The 23,703-nt window shown below is 38.2% G+C and overlaps 1 protein-coding gene across 7 annotated transcripts in view; it reads right to left on the reverse strand.

Annotated features, from left to right (window-relative positions):
- PAK3 (p21 (RAC1) activated kinase 3) overlaps positions 1–23,703 on the reverse strand; it is a 294,267-nt gene that overhangs the window by 74,119 nt on the left and 196,445 nt on the right. For 6 of the 7 annotated variants that reach the window (XM_073013449.1, XM_073013446.1, XM_073013448.1 and 3 more), the window contains 4 exons: positions 12,635–12,735; positions 8,280–8,324; positions 6,948–7,101; positions 3,148–3,185 (listed from right to left, as the gene is read on the reverse strand). In XM_073013449.1, the coding sequence (XP_072869550.1) occupies positions 3,148–3,185; positions 6,948–7,101; positions 8,280–8,324; positions 12,635–12,735 (338 nt within the window). The remainder of the gene's footprint in view (positions 1–3,147; positions 3,186–6,947; positions 7,102–8,279; positions 8,325–12,634; positions 12,736–23,703) is intronic. The other variant, XM_073013450.1, reaches the window with a different exon arrangement.

The following is a 23,703-nucleotide window of genomic DNA, read 5'->3' on the forward strand; positions in this document are numbered from 1 at the left end:
GGCCTGCTTCCCTTTCCCTCCCCAGTTAAAACAATCTACTTTCTTTGAAATCTCATAGCATGTCGACATATTTTATGACATGTAATACTATCCATATTGTTGGGTTTTTTTTTTGAGACAGGGTTTTGCTCTGTCACTCAGGCTGGAGTCCAGTGACAGAATCAAGGCTCACTGCAGCCTCCACCTCCAGGGCTCAAGCGATCCTCCCACCTCAGCCTCCAAAGTAGTTGGGACTACAGGTGCGCACCAACATGCCCAGCTAATTTTTGTATTATTTGTAGAGACAGGGTTTTACCATGTTACCCAGTTTGCTCTTGAACTCCTAGGCTCAAGAATCTGTCCACCTGAACCTCCCACAGTGCTGGGATTACAAGCATGAGCCACTGTACTCGGCCACTATCCATATTGTATTGTACTTCTTTATGTCCATGTTTACCTTCCCCCACCAGCCTTATAGCCAAACTTCCCAGAGCTTATAAGGAGACAGTTGGTAAATATATGTTAAATAGGTAAATATCTATTTGTTTTATCTCCAGACAGTGAGATCATCATTTTTTTCTAACTTAATGGAATATTTTAGCCATAATATAGACTTCGTTTTAATTCTACAAGCAAAACCAATAGAACCAATCTCAAAAGAAACAGTTAATATCTCAGGAGAAAACAAAAACCAATACACAGGCTATCCTAGAAAGTTGGTGCTTCAAATAACCGACCAACCTAAAAAAAAAAAAAAGTATTTTTTTTTTTTTTTTTTTTTTTGCCAGAATACCCAGTCAAGATTGCACAAGCATGACATTAATGAAATCAAAGGAGGTAAAGTATGTGTTATCATGGAGGGTTGTCATTTTTGTCCTTCCCATTTTCCTATTGCCTCCCTTCACATGTTGTTTTCATTGTGGCCCAGGAAGCTATCATGGCAAAGATGGAGGAAAAGGGGAAATGGCCAGTCAGATGAGAAGGCCATATTCTGTTCTGTTTTGGGGAATCCGAGCAAAGTGCAAGTACAAGTTTCATGTGTGAAAAGAGTGAGTTTTTCCTCTTTTGTCATGTAAAAATAACAGTAGTTTACATTTAATAAATACATATTATGTGCTAGGTATTACACTAAGTACTTTATATGCATTATCACATTTAATATTCACACAAGACCTAGGAGGTAAGTACTATTATTATTCCCTCTTAAAGCTGAGGAAAGAAGCTCAGAGAAGCTAAGCTACTTTCCCAATGTCACATACTTAGTAAATAGCGAAATCAGATTAAATACCTATATCCAGAGCCTACACTCTTTCTTTTTTCATTTTATTCTTAATTGTAGTAAAATATATATAACATAAAATTTACCATCTTAACCATTTTTAGGTATACATTTCAGTACTGTTGAGGATATTGTTGTATAATGATCAAAGCCATTCATCTCTATAACTCTTTTCATCTTGTAAAACCGAAACTCTGTAGCCATTAAACAACTCCCCACTCCCCCTGCTCCCAGCTCCTGGCAACTAGTATTCTACTTTCTGTCTCTATGAATTTGACTCCTTTAGGTACCTCGTATATGTGGAATCACATAGTATATACCCTTTTGTGACTGGCTTATTTCATTTAGCATAATGTTTTCCTGGTTCATCCATGTTGTAACATGTGTCAGAATTGTCTTCTTTTCAAGGTTTAATAATATTCTACTGTTTATACATACCATCTTTTGTTTACCCCTTCATCTGTTGATGGACACTTGGGTTGCTTCCACCATTTGCCTACGGTGAATATTGCTGCAATGAACGTGGGTGTATAAATATCTCTTGGAGATCCTGCGTTCAATTATGGGTATATACCCAGAAGTGGAATAGCTAGATCATATGGTTAATACCATTTTTAATTTTTGAGAAGCTGACATAACATTTCAGAACCTTTACTCTTTACAACTAAAGAAGATCTACTGGTGTCATACTGGCTACCCAGGGTGATGTCAAGCAGACATCTGTCCACTATAAAAGGCATTTGTCTGCTATAAAAGGAAGAAGAATCAGCTTGGCCATCCATGACTGTTTGAATAAATGGTTAGGAGATTTTCAGTAATGCAAATTATTTCACCCCTAAAAAAGCAAATGAGGCAGGAAGTAATTTCTATCAGAATATCTGAGATCATTTTCTGTCTAATGTGTTCAAATACTCTTTCAGATACTATAGCACTTTCAACAACTAGGTTACTTATTTTCTAGTCACTTCTCTGATAAAAATTATCTATGTGACTTTGGACAAAGTCACTTCCCTCACTGTACCTCGGTTTGTTGGAACAAGTGACATACAAAACTTATACTGTTATAACCTTAGAGAAGCTATTTAATTTCTCAAAACCTCAGTTTCCTCATCTGTAAAATGGGGACAATGGTGAGACTTACTTAATTGGGCTGTAGGAAAGATTAAGTACTTATAAAAATAAAATTATCTTACAGTTTGTATTGTAAGTGTACACTGTAGGTGTTGAGAGAAATTTTTATTAACATGATTATTATTCTCAAAGTTCTACATGTAAGAGAAACGGAAACATTGTTCACATAAAAACCCTGTACAAGAATGTTCCCAGTAGCTTTATTTGTAATAGCTAGCAACTGAAAATTTTCTAGAGAGACTTCGATGTATGAATGGTTAAACAAACAGTGGTACAATCATACCGTGGAATACTCAGAGATAAAAAGGAACACAAATTATTGATATACACAATAACTTGGATTAATCTTAAAAGAATTAAACTGAGTAAAAAAAGCCAATCCCCAAAAGTCACATGCTGTATTATTTCATTTACATGAAATGTCCAGAAAGCCAAATCCATAAAGGCAGAATCTATATTAGTTCTTGCCTGTGACTAGGGTGGGGTGAGTGGAGTTAACTGTAAGCCGATACGAAGGATTTTACTGGGGTGATGGACATGTTCTAAAACTCAATTGTGGTGATGGTAGCACAGGTATATATATTTACCAAAACTCATTGAACTGTTTACCTGAAAATAGGTGAATTTTATATAACTGAATTATACCTTAAAATTGTTTTTAAAAGACTCTATATCTAAAACCTGGATCTATGCAGTTATATTCTCTTGAATCTTTGGAAACACCCATCATGTGAAACAGTTTTCAATTTTTCACTTACCGAAGGATGGGCTGCTATGTATCCATGTGCACTTTTATCTGCAAAGTGAGAATAGAGAGGTCACTTTTGTTTCACAAAGACTGTTTCATTCAGAGACCACACCAGAAAAATAAAAATGAAAAAACTGCATGATTTCAACTAGAAGGAAATGTTCCAATTTAGTATTAACTAGATATTATGACTAATGACATAGCTTTTCTTAAAATAGCTCACACCATTACATCCTCACCATATTCTTACTAGGTCATTTTTACAGACATTAATGAAGGCCTCTGGTGAATCTCATTTATATGGAAGAATGACAAGATTACCTACTCTTAACTGATATGATTCTATACATCTATAGTAGTCCCCCTTATCTGAAGTTTCACTTTTTGTGGTTTCAGTTACCTGTGGTCAACTGTGATTCAAAAATATTAAATCAAAAATTGCAGAAATAACCAATTCATGAGTTTCAAACTGCATGCCATTCTGAGTATGATAAAATATCATGCTGTCCTGCTCCATTCCACCTGAAACATGAATCATCCCTTTGTCCAGTGTACCCACTCTGTTTACACTACCAGCCTACTAGTCACTTAATAGCCAGTTTGGTTATCAGAACAACTGTGGAGCTATCACAGTGCCTGTAGTCATGTACCCCTCATTTTACTTCATAATGGCTCCAAAGAGCAAAAGTAGTGATGCTGGCATATTGTTATAATTGTTCTATTTTATTATTAGTTATTGTCGTTTATCTCTTACTGTGCTTAATTTATAACTTTATCATAGGTAAGCAGGTATAGACAAAAAACATGGTATACATAAGGTTCAGTACTATCCATGGTTCCAGGCATCCACTGGAGGTCTTAGAACATATTCCACATGAGTAAGTGGGGAACTACTCTATATCTAGGATTTTTCCCACTTTCCTCTTTCCCTACCTCCTTTCCATTCCTTCTTTCCACCTTCCTGTGCTATCTCCATCTTCTCCTCCTCTTCTCCTCCTGTGCAATTAGTCAGTCCCAATACCAAAGCATTCAGAAAACCTATGATGAGGTACACTCAGCCTTCAGTACAGTACAACTATACAGTTTTAATATAGTTGTCAGGATTTCATCTTTGTAAGTTGAGAGAAATTTGGCATATAAAACTAAGTGTTAAACAGCAATGGCTATTTGGAGTAAAGAACAAACTCTGATACTCTAAAGTGTATTCATGGTTACAGTGAAATGATTTCTTGAATACATTTTCAGTTCTGGTTGCCTATGGGTCTAACTTGGAGCACAGCTCTTGATTTTCTCACATGAAACATTTTTTGATATGTCACCAGGATCTCTTAGATATTTTATTCTATGTGGAAGCTTAAATATAGTAAAAAGTTTTCCTTGATGGCTTTCTTTTTAGGTTTTCAACACTGAATAAGAGCAGTTAAGCAATCTTCTCATTTTAAGAAAGTCCAGTTTAGCAGTTTGGGCTTTGATATTTGATATGGCCAAATCAGACACTCTTCCCCTTCCAAGGGTATCCTTGGATCATTCTCAAAGAAACTTAAAGCCTGCTTATACTAAATCCAGTGCCAAGAGGTAGGGGCTCTTTATAGCTGGAGTACTAATGATAATACTCCCTTCATTCTTTAGATGTTAAATAATAAGTTAATAAATTATTGTAGAGAGAGAACTCAAATCATCTATCTCAAAATGTGAAAATATTATTTGGTATATATATTTCAGTTGCTAATATGGCTTGCCTGTGTCCCCACCCAAATCTCAACTTGAATTCTATCTCCCAGAATTCCCAAGTGTTGTGGGAGGGACCCAGTGGGAGGTAATTGAATCATGGGGGCTGGTCTCACAAGATCTGATGGGTTTATCACGGGTTTCTGCTTTTGATTCTTTCTCATTTTCTCTTGCTGCTGCCATGTAAGAAATGCCTTTTGCCTCCCACCATGATTCTGAGGCCTTCCCAGCCATGTGGAACTGTAAGTCCAATTAAACCTCTTTTTATTCCCAGTCTTAGGTATGTCTTTATCAGCAGCATGAAAATGGACTAATACAGTAAATTGGTACCAGTAGAGTGGGGCATTGCTAAAAAGATACCCAATAATGTGGAAGTGACTTTGGAACTGGGTAACAGGCAGAGATTGGAACAGTTTGAAAGGGCTCAGAAGAAGACAGAAAAATGTGGGGAATTTGGAACTTCATAGAGGTTTGTTGAATGACTTTGTCCAAAATGCTGAGAGCAATATGGACAATAAAATTCAGGCTGAGGTAGTCTCAGATGGAGATGAGGAACTTTTGGGAACTGGAGCAAAGGTGACTCTTGTTATGTTTTAGCAAAGACACTGGCGGCATTTTGCCCCTGCCCTAGAGATTTGTGGAACTTTGAACTTGAGAGAGATGATTTAGGATATCTGGTGGAATAAATTTCTAAGTAGCAAAGCATTCAAGAAGTAACTTGGGTATTGTTAAAGGCATTCGGTTTTATAAGGGAAACAGAGCATAAAAGTTTGGAAAATGCACAGCCCGACCATGTGATAGAAAATAAAAACTCATTTTCTGGGAAGAAATTCAAGCCGGTTGCAGAAATTTGCATAAGTAGCAAGGAGCCTAATGTTAATCCCCAAGACCATGGGGAAAATGTCTCCAGGCCATGTCAGAGAACTTCACGGCAGCCCCTCCCATTACAGGCCCATAGGCCCAGGAGGAAAAAGTGGTTTGTGGGCCAGCTCCAGGGTCCCTGAACTGTGTACAGCTTGGGGCTTGGTGCCCTGTGTCCTAGCTTATCCAGCTTTATCTGAAAGGGGCCAACACACAGCTCAGGCTGTGACTTCAGAGGGTGGAATCCCCAAGCCTTGGCAGCTTCCACGTGGTGTTGAGCCTGCACATGCACAGAAGTCAAGAATTGAGGTTTGGGAACATACACCTAGATTTCAGAAGATGTACGGAAATGCCTGGATGCTCAGGCAAAAGTTTACTGCAGGGTCAGGGCCCTCATGGAGAACCTCTGCTAGGGCAGTGCAAAAGGGAAATATGGTGTCAGAGCCCACACACAGAGTCCCTACTAGGGCACTGCCTAGTGGAGCTGTGAGAAGAGGGCCACCATCCTCCAGACCCCAGAATGGTAGATTCACTGAAAGCTTACACCTTGCACCTGGAAAAGCCACAGACACTCAACAGCAGCCTGTGAAAGCAGCTGGGAGGGAGGCTGGAACCTGCAGAGTCACAGGGGTGGAGCTGCCCAAGACCATGGGAATCCACCACTTGCATCAGCATGACCTAGATGTCAGACCTGGAGTCAAAGGAGATCATTTTGGAGCTTTAAGATTTGACTGCCCCGCTGGATTTTGGACTTGCATGGGCCCTGTAATCCCTTTGTTTTTGCCAATTTCTCCCATTTGGAATGGCTGTATTCACCAAATGCTGTACCCCTATTGTATCTAGGAAGTAACAAGCTTGCTTTTGATTTTACAGGCTCATAGGTTTCATGCATGCAACTCTTACTTAATGAACATATCACAAAGCTCGATAAATGACTGAGTGTCTTTATGACAGTAAAGAGACAACAATTGTCACTACCAATTCAAGCTCACAACTACTACTTCACTAAATAATTACCTTATTTTGATTCTAAAAATACTTGAGTTATATAACTTAACATCAACCTCAAATTCTGACTCATTTTTTGGTTTCCTTATGTTGATGGCATTTGAAGAAGATACTAGAACTGACTTCAAATGTCCCACAGACATTTTGTTCTCAACATGACGCTCTGAGATTGAAATTACTTCTTCACCTTTGATACCACAGACTTCCTCTTACCTCCTGATGTAAAGCTCATGTATTTCTGGTTGTTGACTGTTTCTTTGGAATCATAGAATTTGAGAACATCTAGAACAGCTTGGGGGTTCTTCTTCTGTTCCAATTTTGTTATGTTGGAGGTTTGGAGTAATCGTGCCCATTGCTCGGGAATTCCCTGTGGACAACCAAAGGGAAAGAATGGTGGCTCAGAACATTCTGCAGCAGCACTTTTATGTTCCAGTAAAGTTCTTCACCAAGAAGCCCATGCTACCTGTAGGATTACACTTGGGAAACTGAAGTTACAGTCTAGATTTAAAGTTAGTAACTTAATAATGCAATCATTCTCTTCTCTAATTAAAACACATAGGTAAAACTAGGATCCAACTTAAAAAGGGTGGGTGGGAGTATGACTGTGATAGAAAAAAAAAAAAAAGCGCATGAAAATCACCTCCATATTGACTCTGCTCATCCATGAAATGATGTTTACGGCTTAGCTTATTTTTTTTTCTGGCGACTCAGGGCAGACATAGCAAGACTTCTCTAAATTTTTGCACAGCATAGTAAAGTGCAGATCAATGGGTTTTATGACTGGAATAACATAAGCTGTTTCTGGTCATGTTGTAATCAGAATATATTTTAGAATAAAAGGAAAGGATCACCCTTGGTCAGGTTATACTTCATGATTACAAAATGTAATTTTTTGGGTCTAGAGCTTTACTATAAAGTTAGGTCAGTAGGAGAAAAAAATAGAATTGTGGAGGAGCAAGAACCACTGAGATGCTAAACAGTAACATTAATGCTGCTTTGGGCATTTTCCCTGCAGCTTTCTCCAGGGCATGCCCTCCTTCTCCTCTCCTCTCTCTCTCCCTTCCTCCTCACTTCATTTTTAGGCCACATAGAACCTGGGGACTATGAAAACCACGCCAAAGCCTTGTGAGAATTTATAATAATCTGAAGCATTTAGAGCAGAGAGGAGGGAGTATTTGGAAATATAACCAAGGAGAATTGCAAAAATTAGAGGTTAGCTTTGCATTGAGCATTCAACATTCTTTCCTACATGTTCAGCCTACAGAAGTCTCAATTTCATAATTATCCAACCTCCAAGAGAAACTTGGAGAGAGAAACAGACACACTATTCCTGAAGTGCATCCAGACACAATTTATGTGGCTTTGTCCTATGAAGTCTCGGCAAAACAATGTGTGACGTGGGCCTCCAGAGTTTGGGAATGACAACAAAAAAAGTGAGATAAGCCAAGCAACAACTCTACTGCACACACATGAACCTGCTGCTGCAGTGCTATGACATCTCAAAGAAGCACTTTGATGCAAGCTTCTTTTGGGCCTGTGACGCACCTCTGGGAGCTTCCCTGGGCACATCTGTGAGCCATAGAGATCTGGCTGTAATGGACGTAAATAAAGAAAGAAAAGAAAGTTAAAACAGAATGTGGGACAACTTAGAAGGTGGGAGGAGATGAAATCAATGGGTCTGAATGGGGGGAGTCCCTTCTAAAGTGGGGCGGTTATGAAAATAGGGAGGTTTTAACTAAATCAGGGACAGGACAGGCTACAGGACAACAGATTTAAGAGAACAGAGAAAATGACAATGTTCCAAAGTTTGGATGTATAATCCCACTTTTGGCAAGATGCTTCCTCCATAAATATGTATTAATAAGAATTACCATTAAATGATTGGAGAAATTATTAAAAGGCAGAAATATGAATTTGGAGGCAAGAAGGATGGCATCATGAAAAGCTTTGACAATAGTTTGTAAGTTGTTTTTATAATTGGGTGACCACAGGTAGCCAATGGCCATGTGATAAACTTACAAATTTCAGTTCCCAATTCTGGTTAACCAATTTTAGTTTCAAAAGTGTGTATGTGGCTAAAATTCAAAGGATGGCTGTATGGAAACACTGAATTTTATTCTCATTGATGTGATTCTTTTTCACTTTGTAGCTAAAGTCATGGCTGGCTTAGAGAAAACTAGGTAAAGAACATTCCCACACAGCCAGACTCTATATTTTAAGTTTCTTAGATATTTAGACTAGGGAAAGGGAAACCGTTCCATTTCAAACCATATATATATAATTTCCATTTTAGTACTGCAGTTCTAAAATCCCGCTTCCCACAAAATAAGACAAGATATAAGGTAACAGCTTTGCCTAAATAAAGATCTCTCAAATGCTACAGAAACATGCTTGACCCAACTGGCTTGATTTTGGATATATGTCCTTGATTCCTGGTATTTGGGGTTACTCCAAGCACAGTGAAATGACACTTTTACATGCATTTTTCACGCGGCTAGATGCTAAAGCCTTAAGCCAAAAATTTGAACTCAGGAGCCCATGCATTATCCCAGTTCTGATTCTAAGTGCAATTAATAGCATTTGGTTAATACCGTAATGGCCAAAGGAGTTATTAAGTGTTACAAATTGAGGTATGCATTGCACATTACCACTACAGCAGACGTTACTGGCGTAATCATTACCATAATCATTAGAATATTTGCAGTTATTATACATTCCCATGGCACTTCTAAGCTTTTGTGATAAATAGTCTTATGATCACTTGACAGCAGGAAAAAATGCTGTCAATAGCAAAAAATCCTCCAGACAACTATACTTACCACATGACTACACTGCTGACATAATTTTGACTGTACTGCTGACATTTCTTTTTTCTAAGTTGAGACAAACCCAATTATCAATAAAACCTGACATTCAAGTTTGAATGTATGCCACAAAGGCACATAGTCATAAAGCCATCTCATTATGCCACATTGAGAAACTAATCCCAAAAGTCAGACAGCTAATGAAGACCTAGGAGTTTGAGCATCAGAAGCATGAGCACATATCAATGCCTGACTGTGTATATGATACCAACTAGAAGTACATCAAGCTGGGGGTTGTCCAGTGTAGCCCAGGAGAATGGCAGCATGATATAACAGGCCAAGCATTTATCTTATCATAAGAAATGATAATTTATATCACTCATACCATATTTCCCTCTGATTGACTTGAAGCGACCGTCACAGGTCTAGAGGTCTGGAAAGGGGAGTTCTGAAGTATTTGGGACAAAAATGGCAATATAAAGGGTAAGGACCTGTAATCATTGAATACCAAAAATCTCACCTCCCAACCTACGTTTAGCTTCAGGGTCCAAGTGTATGACCAGGTATACAAACAAGGTCATATGGGCCAATTAGCCAGAGAGTAATCACCAAGCAACACAGCAAATCAGTGTCCAAATATTCAAAATAACAAGCCCTTGTAAGACAACTGGATTAGATAGTTCAGCAAATTGCACAAAATTCAACCTAAACAACCAGGATAATCAAACTTAACAATATGATCCCCTCCCAACACGCAATAAATTAGTGGTGCATTGACAATTAGGACCCAATTCTAAATCCTACCAATAAAAACACTTTCTTAAAAGCTTTTTATAATTTGGCATGTTTAAATTTAATAAACATAATAATATAGTAAATGTAAATCACAGGTTAAAAAAGTACCAAAAAGGGCAGAATTTGGCATCTTTAAAAATAATGTATGAACAAGTAGTTACAAAAGATCATCAAGATGACAATAAAGTACTTCCATTTACCAAATTTAGCCTATGTCTGTCTATATAGTCAATGGATTCATAAAAATGGAATATTTCCAAACGGCTATCTTATTTCAAATTGGGGATATTTTTAGTGGGGAGAGGGGTATTTGTTTCATATGGTTTGGCTGTATCCAACTGTTTTTCATCATTGGAAAGATAGCCTATCACTTTGGGTTCTTTGGGTTCTAATTGACAGCAAAATGAAAATGACTGGTGCTGCAGTTAGCAAGATGGTGGTGATTTACTTTCTTTAATTTCCATTCAGAATCCAGAAAGATAAATGAAAGAGCTAGAGAGAGAGATACTGTATAATAAGATGACAAGTAAGTTTGAAAAGTGGAAAGAATAAAATATTGGAAAGCAACTAGAATGTCACATGGGATAACTGGATGAGAAAATTTTCACATCAGGAAACAAAAAGGAAGAAAAAAAGAAAAATAGTGAATGATAACAATAAAACACAAGAGTAGTTTAAATGAGGAAAAGCACAGAGAACATTAAAATGTCAAAGCTGGAAAAATTAATAAAAAAGGGAAGAGTTATTAGGCAAAACCTTTATAAAGTTTAAGGGATTTTCTTGTTTCAAGTGTCAGCAAAAATAGTTAAAATATTTGTATAATTTTTTAAAAATATAAAGTTTTTCAGGTTATACAAATTACTTTTTTTCTGGTGGTGATGATGGTGGTGGTAGTGGTAATAGCAAGGCTGGAGTATCTAAGAGAATATTCTGCAAATATAGTAAAGACTAGGTTCAAACTCAAAGCCATTTGAGTAATGTCTCTGACTTTAATGATGAAATTGGTTAAATCTTACCTATCTCCACTTTATGTGTAAATATTTCTTAACGTTCTCCTCTGCTTGCTACTGAGAACGCAGAAATAATCAGCTCACACCATTTTACGAGGCCAAGGTGTTTACTGTTTCCATTTCCATTCTCATATCACTTACTTCCAGAATTGAAAAAATAAGATAATTTGACTGTCAATTCAGCAACATTGTTTGCTTCTCCACATAGATTAATTTGTTCCTTCTTTTTTTCCACTTAATCATATAACACAGTCTATTCACTACTATGTTATGAAACAAAAAACTCAACTACTTAATATGTAAATTTCTCTCTGGTTTAACAGCACAGGAATTGACAGTGATGGCTCTATCAAACATTTTTCTTGAAATGCCCTCAAAATTACTCCTTATTTCAGAATGTACATTTTGATGGAGTTCATTAATAGCATGGAAAAAGGTAGTTGACCTTCCTGGGGACATATTTCTAGCCATAGCCACATCTTTTCCCTCATTGATCTAAAAAAAAAAAAAAAAAGTTACCAGTTCTTTTTTTAAAAAAAGTATAAAATTTCATAGATCTGAGATCTTATGCTGTTTGAGCACTACAAATATTCAGCAAAAGTCTTGGTCTATAGCTATGGTCTATCCAGAGAATTCTCATTGGTATTTACTATGGATTGCATAACATCTCTAGAGAGAGATATCTAGAGAGCGAGGAGAGAGATGCACATAACAACTAGAACATACATGATATATCCATCAAAATTTCTTCTTGAAATATAAGGTTTGTTTTTTGAATATCTGCAAAATGTACCTACTAAAAATTATAAAATAATCTACGTTCTTGAAATCAAAGGGAAAAGCAGGTCAGTTCCATAGAGATTCTTGGTTAGTGTAGTTAACTGAGCTGGGTATTCTAGGTTTTAATGTAAAGCCTGAAATATTTTTATGGATTATTTTCACTGGCCAAGGTGAGTAGATGATTCTCTGATTCAGTTCACTTGATAAAGAAAAAGCTCAGGCAGTGTCTCTCTGCCAGGAGTACAATTTCTGTGCCATGGTTAGTTAATATTTTCAACCAAGTTGAGACTATACAGTGATCAAACTTTTTAAAAAGATGGACAAAGTAATTCGGCCAATGCTGTTGCCATCCTCTATTTCCATCTATGATTGCCTAGGCAATGTCCATCTTATTTGGAACCATCAAAAATATTAAGTCTGACATTTTGGGACATGGCAATTCTTGCTTGAAACCTATTTTCACAAGAGAATTCTTTCGTGGCTTACAAAACAAAACAAGGAGCTTACTTACAGTGAATTCCCCGGTGACTGCATCAAACCCCACATGAATCGTATGCTCAAAGTCTGAAGGAAGAGAGATCTCTGGGCGCTCTTTCTCCTTCTTCTTATTGGCTAAAGGCAAAATGTTAACATGTATTTATTTGGGGTATAGTTTTGGCATCCACAAGTTGTACAATTAGGTTCATCAAAAGAATTACAAAGTTGAAAGACAATTGATTCCAATGCAATTTTAACAACACTTAACTCCAGAAAATCCAATTATTTGCAGAAGTAGCTAAGAGTATGATGACAAATGTTATGTCCAAATAATTCAAAATTTCCAAAACTCATTTGAAACAATTCTCTCATTCAAACTGATTTCTGCCTTTTACCAGTGTAACCAGGAGGTATCTAGGGATATTGTGCTTAACTGGCTTTGTTGAATCAAATACCACTTACTAAGGAAGAAATTCATCATACACAAGTCAAGCTAAGGCATACTATTAGAAAGAACGAACAGAAAAGAAAACCACTTCAGCTTTCGATAAAGATATTGTGAATTGTTTCTATGTTAACAATAGCTAATAATCAAGTGGTTGGTACTTATTTAATTTAACATGTTTATATTATTAACCATATCTTAATAGACTCTTCTATTAACAAGAATATCACTGCAAATCAATTATGTTACAAACCTTTTTTATTATCAAAAATATTTCAATCATTTCCTACCCAGCACTTTGCTAGTAAAAAGCTACAAATTGCTGCTTTTTTTTTTTTTACTGAATTAATTTTATTTAGTTTTCAGAAAACTTAAAGCCATTCCTTGGTTTAGTTTTTCTAGTTTGTAGTTATTTTTCCATGTTTCCATTATATTTTATCATATCAGCCATTCAAAAATCACTGTGTTTTTCAAGTAGCAGAATTTTCATAGTTACATATTTATAAATAAAGGTATCAGTAGCTCATAATTTAAAAGCCTAAAAAGATATAATCACTGAATAAACTAAGTTGAGAACTATAGTCTATCTGGAAATAGTTCCCAGGAGGAAGTCACTGTGGAAACACTCTAAAATGGCATCTAGCAGCTTCCATAACACACTTATTTGCAGATCTGAGCATGTATCTCTGGTGAGGCTACATTTCACACTGAAAAAAACAGTACTCACCCTCCTAATACAGGGCAAGTCAGCATGAACCAGGTTTACTCAGTTAAAACCAATCAGCTTCAGAATTGCCAGGGTGGTCAATTTAGAACATTCTGGTTCAAATAGATGTTGCCTTGGCCTGAATTACAGACAACACTCAACCATATATTGATTAGTGGTTTTGTGGGTTACCCGTGATAAATTGTAAATTCAAAACTTTTCATGTTCAAAGGCTATTCTTATGACTTCTTGTCTCATTCCACTCTCTCTCACTGTTCCTTATCTCCAGCCACAAGACAGAGATATGGGGCAGAAATATGAAAACTGAACTAGTGTGAGGAAATATACAGGATCAGGAAATAAAGGTTGGGAGCAGGGGAACAAGAGTCACCCAAGGCCTTTGCCTGGCCATGGAGCACATTTAGGACTCATTTTGAAAAAAATACGTAAATGCCATATAACTTACCCTCAGTACAGATTCCATTTTTATAGTGAGCCTACATTATTCATGAATATTATTCTAACCCAATAGTGAAGTTTAGAGCTTTCTGTTGGTACTCCTACTTCCCTTGCATGTTTGTGAACTATAGCTAACATTTATACTTGTTCAACTACCATTTTTTACTTGTTCAGAAAGGCACTCTGGTCTCATCACTCCTTTGAAGGTGTCCTCGCCACTCCTGTAATCATTTTCTTACTTTTTCTCTTTCATGATGTCCCATCCATGCTGGCCAGGCTAGCTACTTCTCTTTTTACTTCCTTGACAATGTGGCCTGGCATTCCTCCTTTCTCAGTGACCATTCTTTCTTTGATTGTCATTGCTTTTGACTTTGCTAGTTCAGTTTTTGGCCTTCTGCATTTCTTTCTCTATTGGATTGCCTCCACTCCCAAATACTAACTCAGGTAATTCCCTAATCTGTGGTTGGCAGGGGTGGATCCACATGTTGGGGGACCAAATACTTTATGTAACTTGAGAGGAAGGTTCCCTTTAAGTAAAAAACATTGTAAAATTACAAATACAAACGTACCGGGGCCCCTCCCAGGGCCTTGGAAGGGTTCCAGGCAAGTCAGGAATTCTGAAGGAGCAGTTTCATTCACTTCACAGTAACTAGCTCTTGGTAAGCTTTTTGGGGTCAATCTTCTGAAAAATCTGAAGAAAGCTATGGAACTTCTGCCCATAAAAATATACTATATACATATACTTTCACAGATTCATAATTCCCCTGGACTCCAAGCTAAGAGCCCCTACTTTAATCTGTACCTCCAAACCTTCTATCAACTTGAATTCATGGCCCCTCTTGTCAGCAAATAAACTCTCCCAACTTTTCTGTTAGTAGCAAATTGACTAAACACTCCACTTTGGCCGAGTTATATGCAGAATTGGCTTAATGGTGTTTTCCTAGAAGGCCACCTGACTGCCAATCCCTTATCAGCCTGACTATGCAATTTTCTTCACTCAGGGCTAAACATAACAAAGGCAGGAAGCCCAAGTTTGCTCCTCTTCTAGTGTTCCCTATCTCAGTGAAATGATACCACTAACCACACAGATTAAAGAAGAAGCAAGGCCTTAGGCTCCTCCTCCTTTAGGCAGCTCTGAGCAATGAAAAAAAAAATTATAATCCTCCTCTGCAATATGCAATTCAAATAAAAACAATACTAAGGCATAAACAATTAAGGAAGTGAAAAAGTTCTGATGTTCCTATGGTGATTGAGTCTTTTTTTAAGCTATATATTCAAAATTAAACTGTTTCCACATTTTGGGTACTTCTGATTTACTAGATGCCATATACAAATGCTTTCTCTGGCTCCTGAGTAATCCAGCAGTGGCCCAGCTGCCCAAACCAAGAATCTGGGAGTCGTCTTTCACTCCTTCTTTATTTCTATGCTAATTGATCATCAAGTTTTATATATTCTATCTCCTAAACTGGTATTGAATGTTGAATCTTCATCCCCACAAATAATTATCTTAGTCCAAGGCATCAGCACTTCTCACTTAGCGTCACTGCCTCCAATTTTATCCACTTTCATTCATTTCTCTACTCTGTGGCTAGATCACATTCTTGCATTTTGTGTGTGTGTGGTGGTGTTGTTGTTGTTGTTTATTTGTTTGTTTGATGGAGTCTCGCTCTGTTGCCCAGGCTGGAGTGCAGTGGCATGATCTCGGCTCACTGCAAACTCTGCCTCCTGGGTTCAAGTGATTCTCCTGCCTCAGCCTCCTAAGTAACATTCTTGCCTTTAAGATGCTTAAATGCTCTCCCCTATTACCCATAAGTTAAAAGTTCATGTTTCTTAGCATGATATCCAAGGGCCTGCATGATATGTTCCTAGTTTACCACTCCAGCCTCTCTATTCTTGCCATGGGCCCTACTACTTATACACATTCAATGCTCCCTAAGCTGCCAGGCTTTCTCATACCTCCGAGCTTTTATACATGCCATACCTAGGCCTGGAAAGTCTTACTTCTTACCCTTTCCCCCAAATTTATGTGGATCACTCCTATTAGTCCTTACTCTTAAAGACTCACTCTTGGGCTTTTTCTCCTTTGGCAAGTCTTTTCCTATCTCCTCTCTGCAGACAAAGTTAAATGCCTGTCCTTTCATGCTCCCATAGAACTACTCAGTGTATACTTGGAGCTTGGTACCATCAGCATAGGATTATTTTTTACATATCTACCTCTCTATCTAAAATTTGAGATAATTGACAGTAAAGAGTGTAATTTATTTATTCTTACATTCCCCTGCAACTAGTTTGTACCTGCACACTTAATAGCTATCATGAATGGACACTCACCACGTGCCAAGTGTCTGAAGCTATCTCATTTAATCTCCACAACAGTCTTATGAGGTAGGTCTTATTCTTGTTTTATAGATGAGAAAAGTGAGACTTGATGGGGTTAAATCATATACCCAGGGTTACACAGGTGGCAAATATCAGAGCCAGGATTTGAATCTACGTCCCTACTTTGTCTCCAGAACCAAAGTTTTCAACAGTTAAACTATTTATTACCCAGTGGCATTAAAAAAAAAAAAAAGCTCTAGCTTTCAGTAAGTGTTTAGCAATAAACTAGACCCTAGATGAGAATCAGTTTTTGTTTTTGTTTTTGTTTTAGATACACTAAAATGTCTGTATCACTCTGCAAAATTCTGTGAGCATTTGTCATTTATCTTAAGGCTCAACCTGGTCAGCTCTCTGGGTTGACATTTGCAGAGAGCAGAAGTCCAAAAAAGTATCACTTTCTAACTGTATCTCCCATATTCTATTTTAACTCAGAACAAGGCTACAAATTGCTGCCTGACCACAAACTGCAAACAGCACTTGGCCTTGAGATCTAGTGGGAGTTCCAGTTGTAATTCCTAGGGCCACCTAATTTCTCCAGAATCTCTCATCCCGACATCTTTCTCTATTCTGCTACTTCATAAAGAATGAGAAGCCCTTCTAGTCACCTATCATCTTTTATATGCCCACCCCAGTGTTCTGCAGTTCTTTTACCAGCAAGAGTTTGTCCTGTCAGAAACATTTTTTTTCCTACATTTTCTACCTCTTCCTTCACCTCTTGCCTTAGGTTTTCATACTTCACTGTACATCATTTTCATCTGAGAACTTAAAAAAAGAGCGAGAGATGCCATCTCCAGAGATTCAGATTCAGTTAGTCTGGGGTAGCCCTAGGCATCTTTGTTTTTTAAAATTCCTCAGGTATTTCTATTACATAGCTGGGATTGAGAACTACGACTTTAGACCCTACTATCCAATGAGGGTACTGCTTCCTTAGATAAGACTGGTGGAGGCTGCTCACCCTTTCTCATCCCAAGCCTGTAGGCCTGAGAGAACGGAGAAGGCAGACTTCCTCTTTTTCACTCAAAATCATTCAAGATCAGTACTTCTACACTTGCCTACAAAATCCTCTCTTTTGAGATTATCACCACCTAGTTCTCCTGGCCAAGTGCATTGTTTGCCATTGAGGACTCTGGCTCCCAGTCTTCCTTCCTACATTCTGTGCTGCCACCACTGTGTGAAACAGGATATTAATGGACACCTCCTTCATACCCTTTCCTTATGGATCCTTGATCTCTCTCAACTCTAATGAATTTTACCTCCCTTCCACTTCTGCAATCATTCCCATGGCCATCTTTTAAACCATTGGTTCTCAAGCAGGGTTGCACATCAGAATAACCTGTAGAGTTCCATAAAATACCAATGTCTAGAGCCCACCAATAACCTACTCTATCAGGATTTCTGGGGATGAAACCTGGGCAAATGAATTTTTAAAACTCCAGAGATAATATGCAGCCAGAGTGGAGAACCATAGTTGCCCCACATCTTTTTATTATCCAGAATAACCCTTTCTCTGCAATATTCAACCTTGTTACCCCATTCTCTGAGCTCAGCTTCTCATCTGGCTAACCTGCTAATTGTTTCAAGTGCTTACTCCTATTTTATTTGTTCTTTGATCTCAACAAGACCTCAATTTCTAGAAGGTAATGGGGAATATTGAAACAGGACAATAATAGCAGATTTGTGTTCCAAATATCATTCTAGTCACTTCCATTTTTGGTCAATTTCTCAGCTCCCTTCTGGCTGAGATTCTATGGTCCAGCATGTAAATTGCTCTTATGCTTCTGTCCTGGAAAATTTCACTCTTTGACTTCTTGTTATAATTGTCCTATGAAACCCTACCCTAATAGAATCCAACTATGAAAGCTCTCCACTTCTATGTCAAGGCTGCCAAGAGTTGCTGGAGGGAAATGATACAGTCATGCATATTGGTTGGTGCTTATAATAGTTGGGTCATTAATGGTGCTTGACAATAGTTTCCTCACCCCTTGCCAACTTCCTTTTCCAGTCACCACACCTAATATTCTAGAAATTCAGAACTCCACTCTAACTTCGGCTCTACCCCCTCCTCCTCCTTTACTTTCAGCATGTGACCTTCCTTCTACTTCACCGAGATAAATGGAGGGACTCCTTTATTTCAGTTGAAAATTCCTTTGATTTCACTTTCTCTCCCACCCCTGTGAATTTATCTCCATCAGTAGCATCTTCTCTTCTCCTGCCTCACTGCTGTCACCTTCTACCTAAAGTGAATCCACCAATTATGCTCTATTTCTTCTTGTATCCTCAATCTCTCCGTCTCTACTGGCACTTCTCTTTTGGCTTAAAAAACATGCTGAGATCACTGTTGTTCTTAAAAATTAAAATGCTTCTGCTTCTTCACATACTTCTCTAGCTGTTATAGTCTCAGCTTTTCCTTCTTTAGGTTGAACTTTTTGAAAAGGCAATCTAGATTTACTTAGCTCTCACTCCTCAAACCAGTGTAATGGCTCCCCTAAAGTCACAAATTAGCCTCCTCCTTGACCAGTGGCTACTTTTCTGTCCCTACAAGTGTGGACCTTTAGTCAAAACTGACATTTGTGACCACGAACTTCTTGAAGCTAACATTTCCCCCACCTTCTTTCATATAACTCTTTCCTACAGTCTATTTCTGCATTTCTCAGTTTTCTTTCTCAGCCTCATTTGCAGGCGCTTCTTTCTGTTAGTTCTTTAAATACTATGGGGAATATTAGGAGCTATCCTAGGTCCTCATCTCTTCTCATCAACACACTTCTCCCTTGGGTCATCTCATCCACATGCATGATTTCAATCCCCATTGACACTAGTGATTCTCCATATATACCTCCAGCCCTGACATCTGTGTTGCACCCCAACCCCAGGTAGTTAACTGGCTACTGAACACCTCTATTTGGGTACCTCACAGACCCCTCACACTAAATATTTTCAAAATCAAGCCTAATTATTTAATTAACTAATTATCTAACTAATTAACTGCTTTCCCCCATCTAAAACAAGAAATAACAACTCTTCTTTTGTTTCCTAACTCAACCTTCTCCAGCTCTTCCTCTCACCATCTGATTAGTTGTCTAGTTCTATGAATTCTCCTCCCTAAATAGTCCCTCTGCATTGTCCTCTCTTATTGCTGTTACTGGCCCTTAAGCCAGGCCACTCTCATTTCTCACCTGTATGACTCCAACAGCCTGACTGGTCTCTTTCCCTCTCTTCCCGATTCCTCCTGTGGCTAGAGCGATATTTTAAAACACAAATCTGATATCATTGCCCTGCTTCAATGTTCCCCCAATGCCTTCAGAATTAAATTTAAACCCCTTAGCATGGCATAGATAAGCCCTCCAGGATCTGGTCCTCACTTACATCCACAGCTTCTTCTCCTACCCCTCTCCCACTCTCAGAGCACCAGTTTTTCTGAACTACTTGTAGTTGTATTCATAGAAGCCCAACTAACAGCATGTCATGCCTTCTGCCTTCAAATGATGGTCTTTCTACCTGGGATGCCATTCACTCCTTAATGGCTAGCTCTATGCTAGCCATTTAAGACTCACCTCAGTTCAATAATCATCTCCTCCAGGAAACCTTCCCTAACCACCCCTTCCTTCAGTCTTGAATAATTGCCTCTCCTCAGTTCTCACTCCTACATATTACACTTACCACACTAAACTCTAATCGTTGAATAACTTATCTGTGTCCCTGACTAGACCTTTGGTTCTTTAAAGCCAGGGACTGGGACTTTTTCACCTTTGTACCCTAGCACCTACCTAGCACAGCATCTGACTCAATGTTTAATGAATAAGCAAATGAACAAAAAATGAATGGATGAATGAAAGACCTTCATTATATGAAATGAGGCCCAGTAAATGGGGACAGGTCATGCCTATTTGCTGTTATGTGTTCATAGAAGAGGAGATGATGACTGATGTCTACCAAGAAGGCCTAAGGGTGAGGAGTATATTTTAGAGTTGTTTTTGTAGTTAAAGTTGTTATTGGTGGCGTTGTTGCTGTTTTTACCCCAACAGTGGGAATGACTCTGTATTCATTCAGGCACACCTCTTGCCAGGTACCACTTTGGAGCCAAACGCATATATGGCAACATAGCTGGGCATGGTTCAAGGTTGAGCAAAGCAACCAATTCTCCCCCCAGACGAAATTCCTAGATGGTGCTACGGCTGCCTTCTGAAAGCAATTTAGAAAGCTGTCGCATGAGTCTTCCTTGTTGTAGGAGTTCCATTTGTTATCTTCCCCTAAAATTCCTGGAAGTTTTGTTGGGCCTACTCACTGGATGTCATATGGTCATTTTCAGATTTATTTTTTAGAACACTTTCTAGCTTCTTGGAAACAGAGCATGCAGGAAAAGAAAAAGGATGACAGAAGACAGACATAGGAAAATGCTTTCCTACATAAATTTAGCCTAAAAGCACAAAACAACCATCATCTTTTTAAAAGCAATGGAAAGCATGCAAAATATTATGGTACATGTCATAATTTTAAAAGCAACATTTAAAGCCTTGTTAATACAGAAAGCTAAAAGCAAAATATTGTATAAAGCATTTTTGATGCAGAAATAATTTTTCAAAAGAAAAATAAACACATAGTCCAGCTAGTTCTATGAGGCAAGCATTTTACAACCCTGGCTCTAAAACACAACTTCCTCCTGCTACTGTCCCAGCTTCTTTTCCTTTGAATCAGTGAGCCAGTTAGCAACTACATTGAATTGTGGATCAATGTAGTGACAGGTTATTCTGGGTGATTCATTAGAAACTTAAGTAATATCCTGAACTTGCAATCTAACTGGGAAAATAACCTTAATAAACAAGAAATAGCAACAGATACTGCTAAAGAAAATTAGGTGCTAAGTTGGGCAGAATAGAGTATAGTAGCATGTCAAAGAAAAGATCACAGAAATCCATGGCAGACAGTCAGGGCTTACTGGAGGAGGCATGTCTTGAGAAATGGGCCTTAAAGACTGGATCCTAGATGCAAGGGTAAGTCATCTCAACTAGGAAGAACAGTAAAAGTAAAAGCTTAGAAGTAGGGATATATATTGCATGTTGATGAGGAAATGAGAAGACACAATAAATAAGTAGGGTGTAGCCTTGGAAATCAGGAAGGGAAGAAAGATGAAATCGGAGGTAGTAATACAAAATGTGCTGAGAAAGGTTTTTGAATAGTTGAATGACACAATAAAAAAAAGGTGTGAGAAGACAAGCTAGATAACTGTGTGCTGCTAAGGTACACATGCCATGGTGGGGGCAGGCTTCCAGATGGTTGCTGTTTCACTCAGGTGGAAGAGGAGAATGAATGGTGGGAGTGGAATGGGGAGGACCTCCCTACCACTGTATCTGTTGTCTCTAAGATCACTTACTGGACATTTCCGACAAACTTGGGGTGTGTGTGTGTATGATTTCTGCAACTATGTTGAAAATTACATGAGGATAGGGAACCTTGTCTCATACGTAGTATCCCTCACAATATTCAGCACAGAGCTAGGCACATAAAAAGTAGGCAAAACTCTTTTCTGAGTGGTATATAAGCAGTTAAAAACATGCTCCAGATTCTAATTTTTAAACTGAGATAGCTAATAAATTAAATCTGTGCTCAAAGTCAGAATGCAGCCCAGATTTGTACATTGGCTGGATACCCATGTCTCTATCCTGTGGTCTTCCATTAAGCCCTTTGAGATAAAGGAAGCCTAATAAAACATTCCGTTGGGAGGCTTGTAGTAAAGTTGCTGGGGCCGAGGCCCTCCTGGGAGGTGCACTTATCTCATAATCCCTAGCTTGACACCAGAAGCCCTTGTCCTTCTTTCCACCCTTTGTTCCCCTCACCCTACCCAGATGCAATCTGTATTCATTCAGTGTTATATATTCCTAAAGCCAAACAACTTTTGTAGACACAGGGACCACTTCTGGCAGAAACAGTGGAGATGGCTAGGTTAGAGATCTGTCATATTTAAAGGCTATTTTTCATCTCAATATTCCTGAGCATTGACTTGGGAAGTCCATGTTGAAAGGATATAGAAGTCTTATTAAAGGGCCATCCACCTCCTACGGGTGACATCCTTCATTTTCCTAACAAATGATCCTTAGTGACTCGGTTACTCTTTAGCTGGATGATAGACGCTTTTGGTGTTTCACTGATTTATCTGTTACTAAGAGGCTGTCAGTTAGTGCCCCAAACAGGTCATTTACAAAATGCTGCCTTTGGCCTGTAAGAAATGAAATGCCTTAGTGTCTACTTAGCTACCAGGAAAGTGAATTAAGTACTGTGGTTGTTCTTTTTTTACTTTAAAAAAATGCCATTTTGCTCTATCCTCTGATTTGTGGGTCACAGAGCACACTGTGCCATAACCCTCCTTAGGGAAGCCTTCTGAAGCCTTCCTTATACTTAGGTAAACAGTAAGTATCTCAGAATAGTTCCTCCTATGACAACAGCAGCCCTGCAGGTTTCAAAGAGGCAGGCGCTCATTTGTGAGAGCAATAGTTCCAGAGGGACTGATTTCTGCAAAGCATGTTCTAATCCCTGAGACATCTGCTCTGTGAACAAATATCCTGTTTGGGGGCATATTACAAGAGGGGACCCACAGGAATTTCTCAACTCCTGGATTTACAAGAAGTACATTTCCCTGTACACAAGGAGAGATCAGTTCTTTTGTTTACACCTAATTTTTTTTTTTTTTTTTTTTTTTGTATAAAGAATATCATTGTGTGGGCCTACAAATTTATTTATTTTTTGCATTGGAAATATGTGAAAGTACTATGTGGTGACTACAATAGAAAGATAGGCATAAAATAGATTTTATTGTTGGCGGTAAGTATTTAAAGCAACTGACAGTACACGGTGAATAAAAATTTAAAAAGAAATTCCACATAACAGCCATATTTCTGGCTTACACTTAGCATCTTGGGCAAATACATATTGATTCTGAGCAGAAAAGGAAGGTGTTCATTAAATGCGTAAGAGGGCCCAAATATCTTTTACATACTGGATCATGAATGAATCTAAGGGAAGGGATGATAGGTGACTCTTGTGTTCTATTTTAATATTCCATATTTTTCTTTTTTACAAAAGCTAGTTACTTCCTGTTAGCAAATTAGGTCCTCAGGAGGAA

Source organism: Chlorocebus sabaeus, chromosome X, assembly GCF_047675955.1.
Source record: "Chlorocebus sabaeus isolate Y175 chromosome X, mChlSab1.0.hap1, whole genome shotgun sequence".
Taxonomy (NCBI): Eukaryota; Metazoa; Chordata; class Mammalia; order Primates; family Cercopithecidae; genus Chlorocebus; species Chlorocebus sabaeus.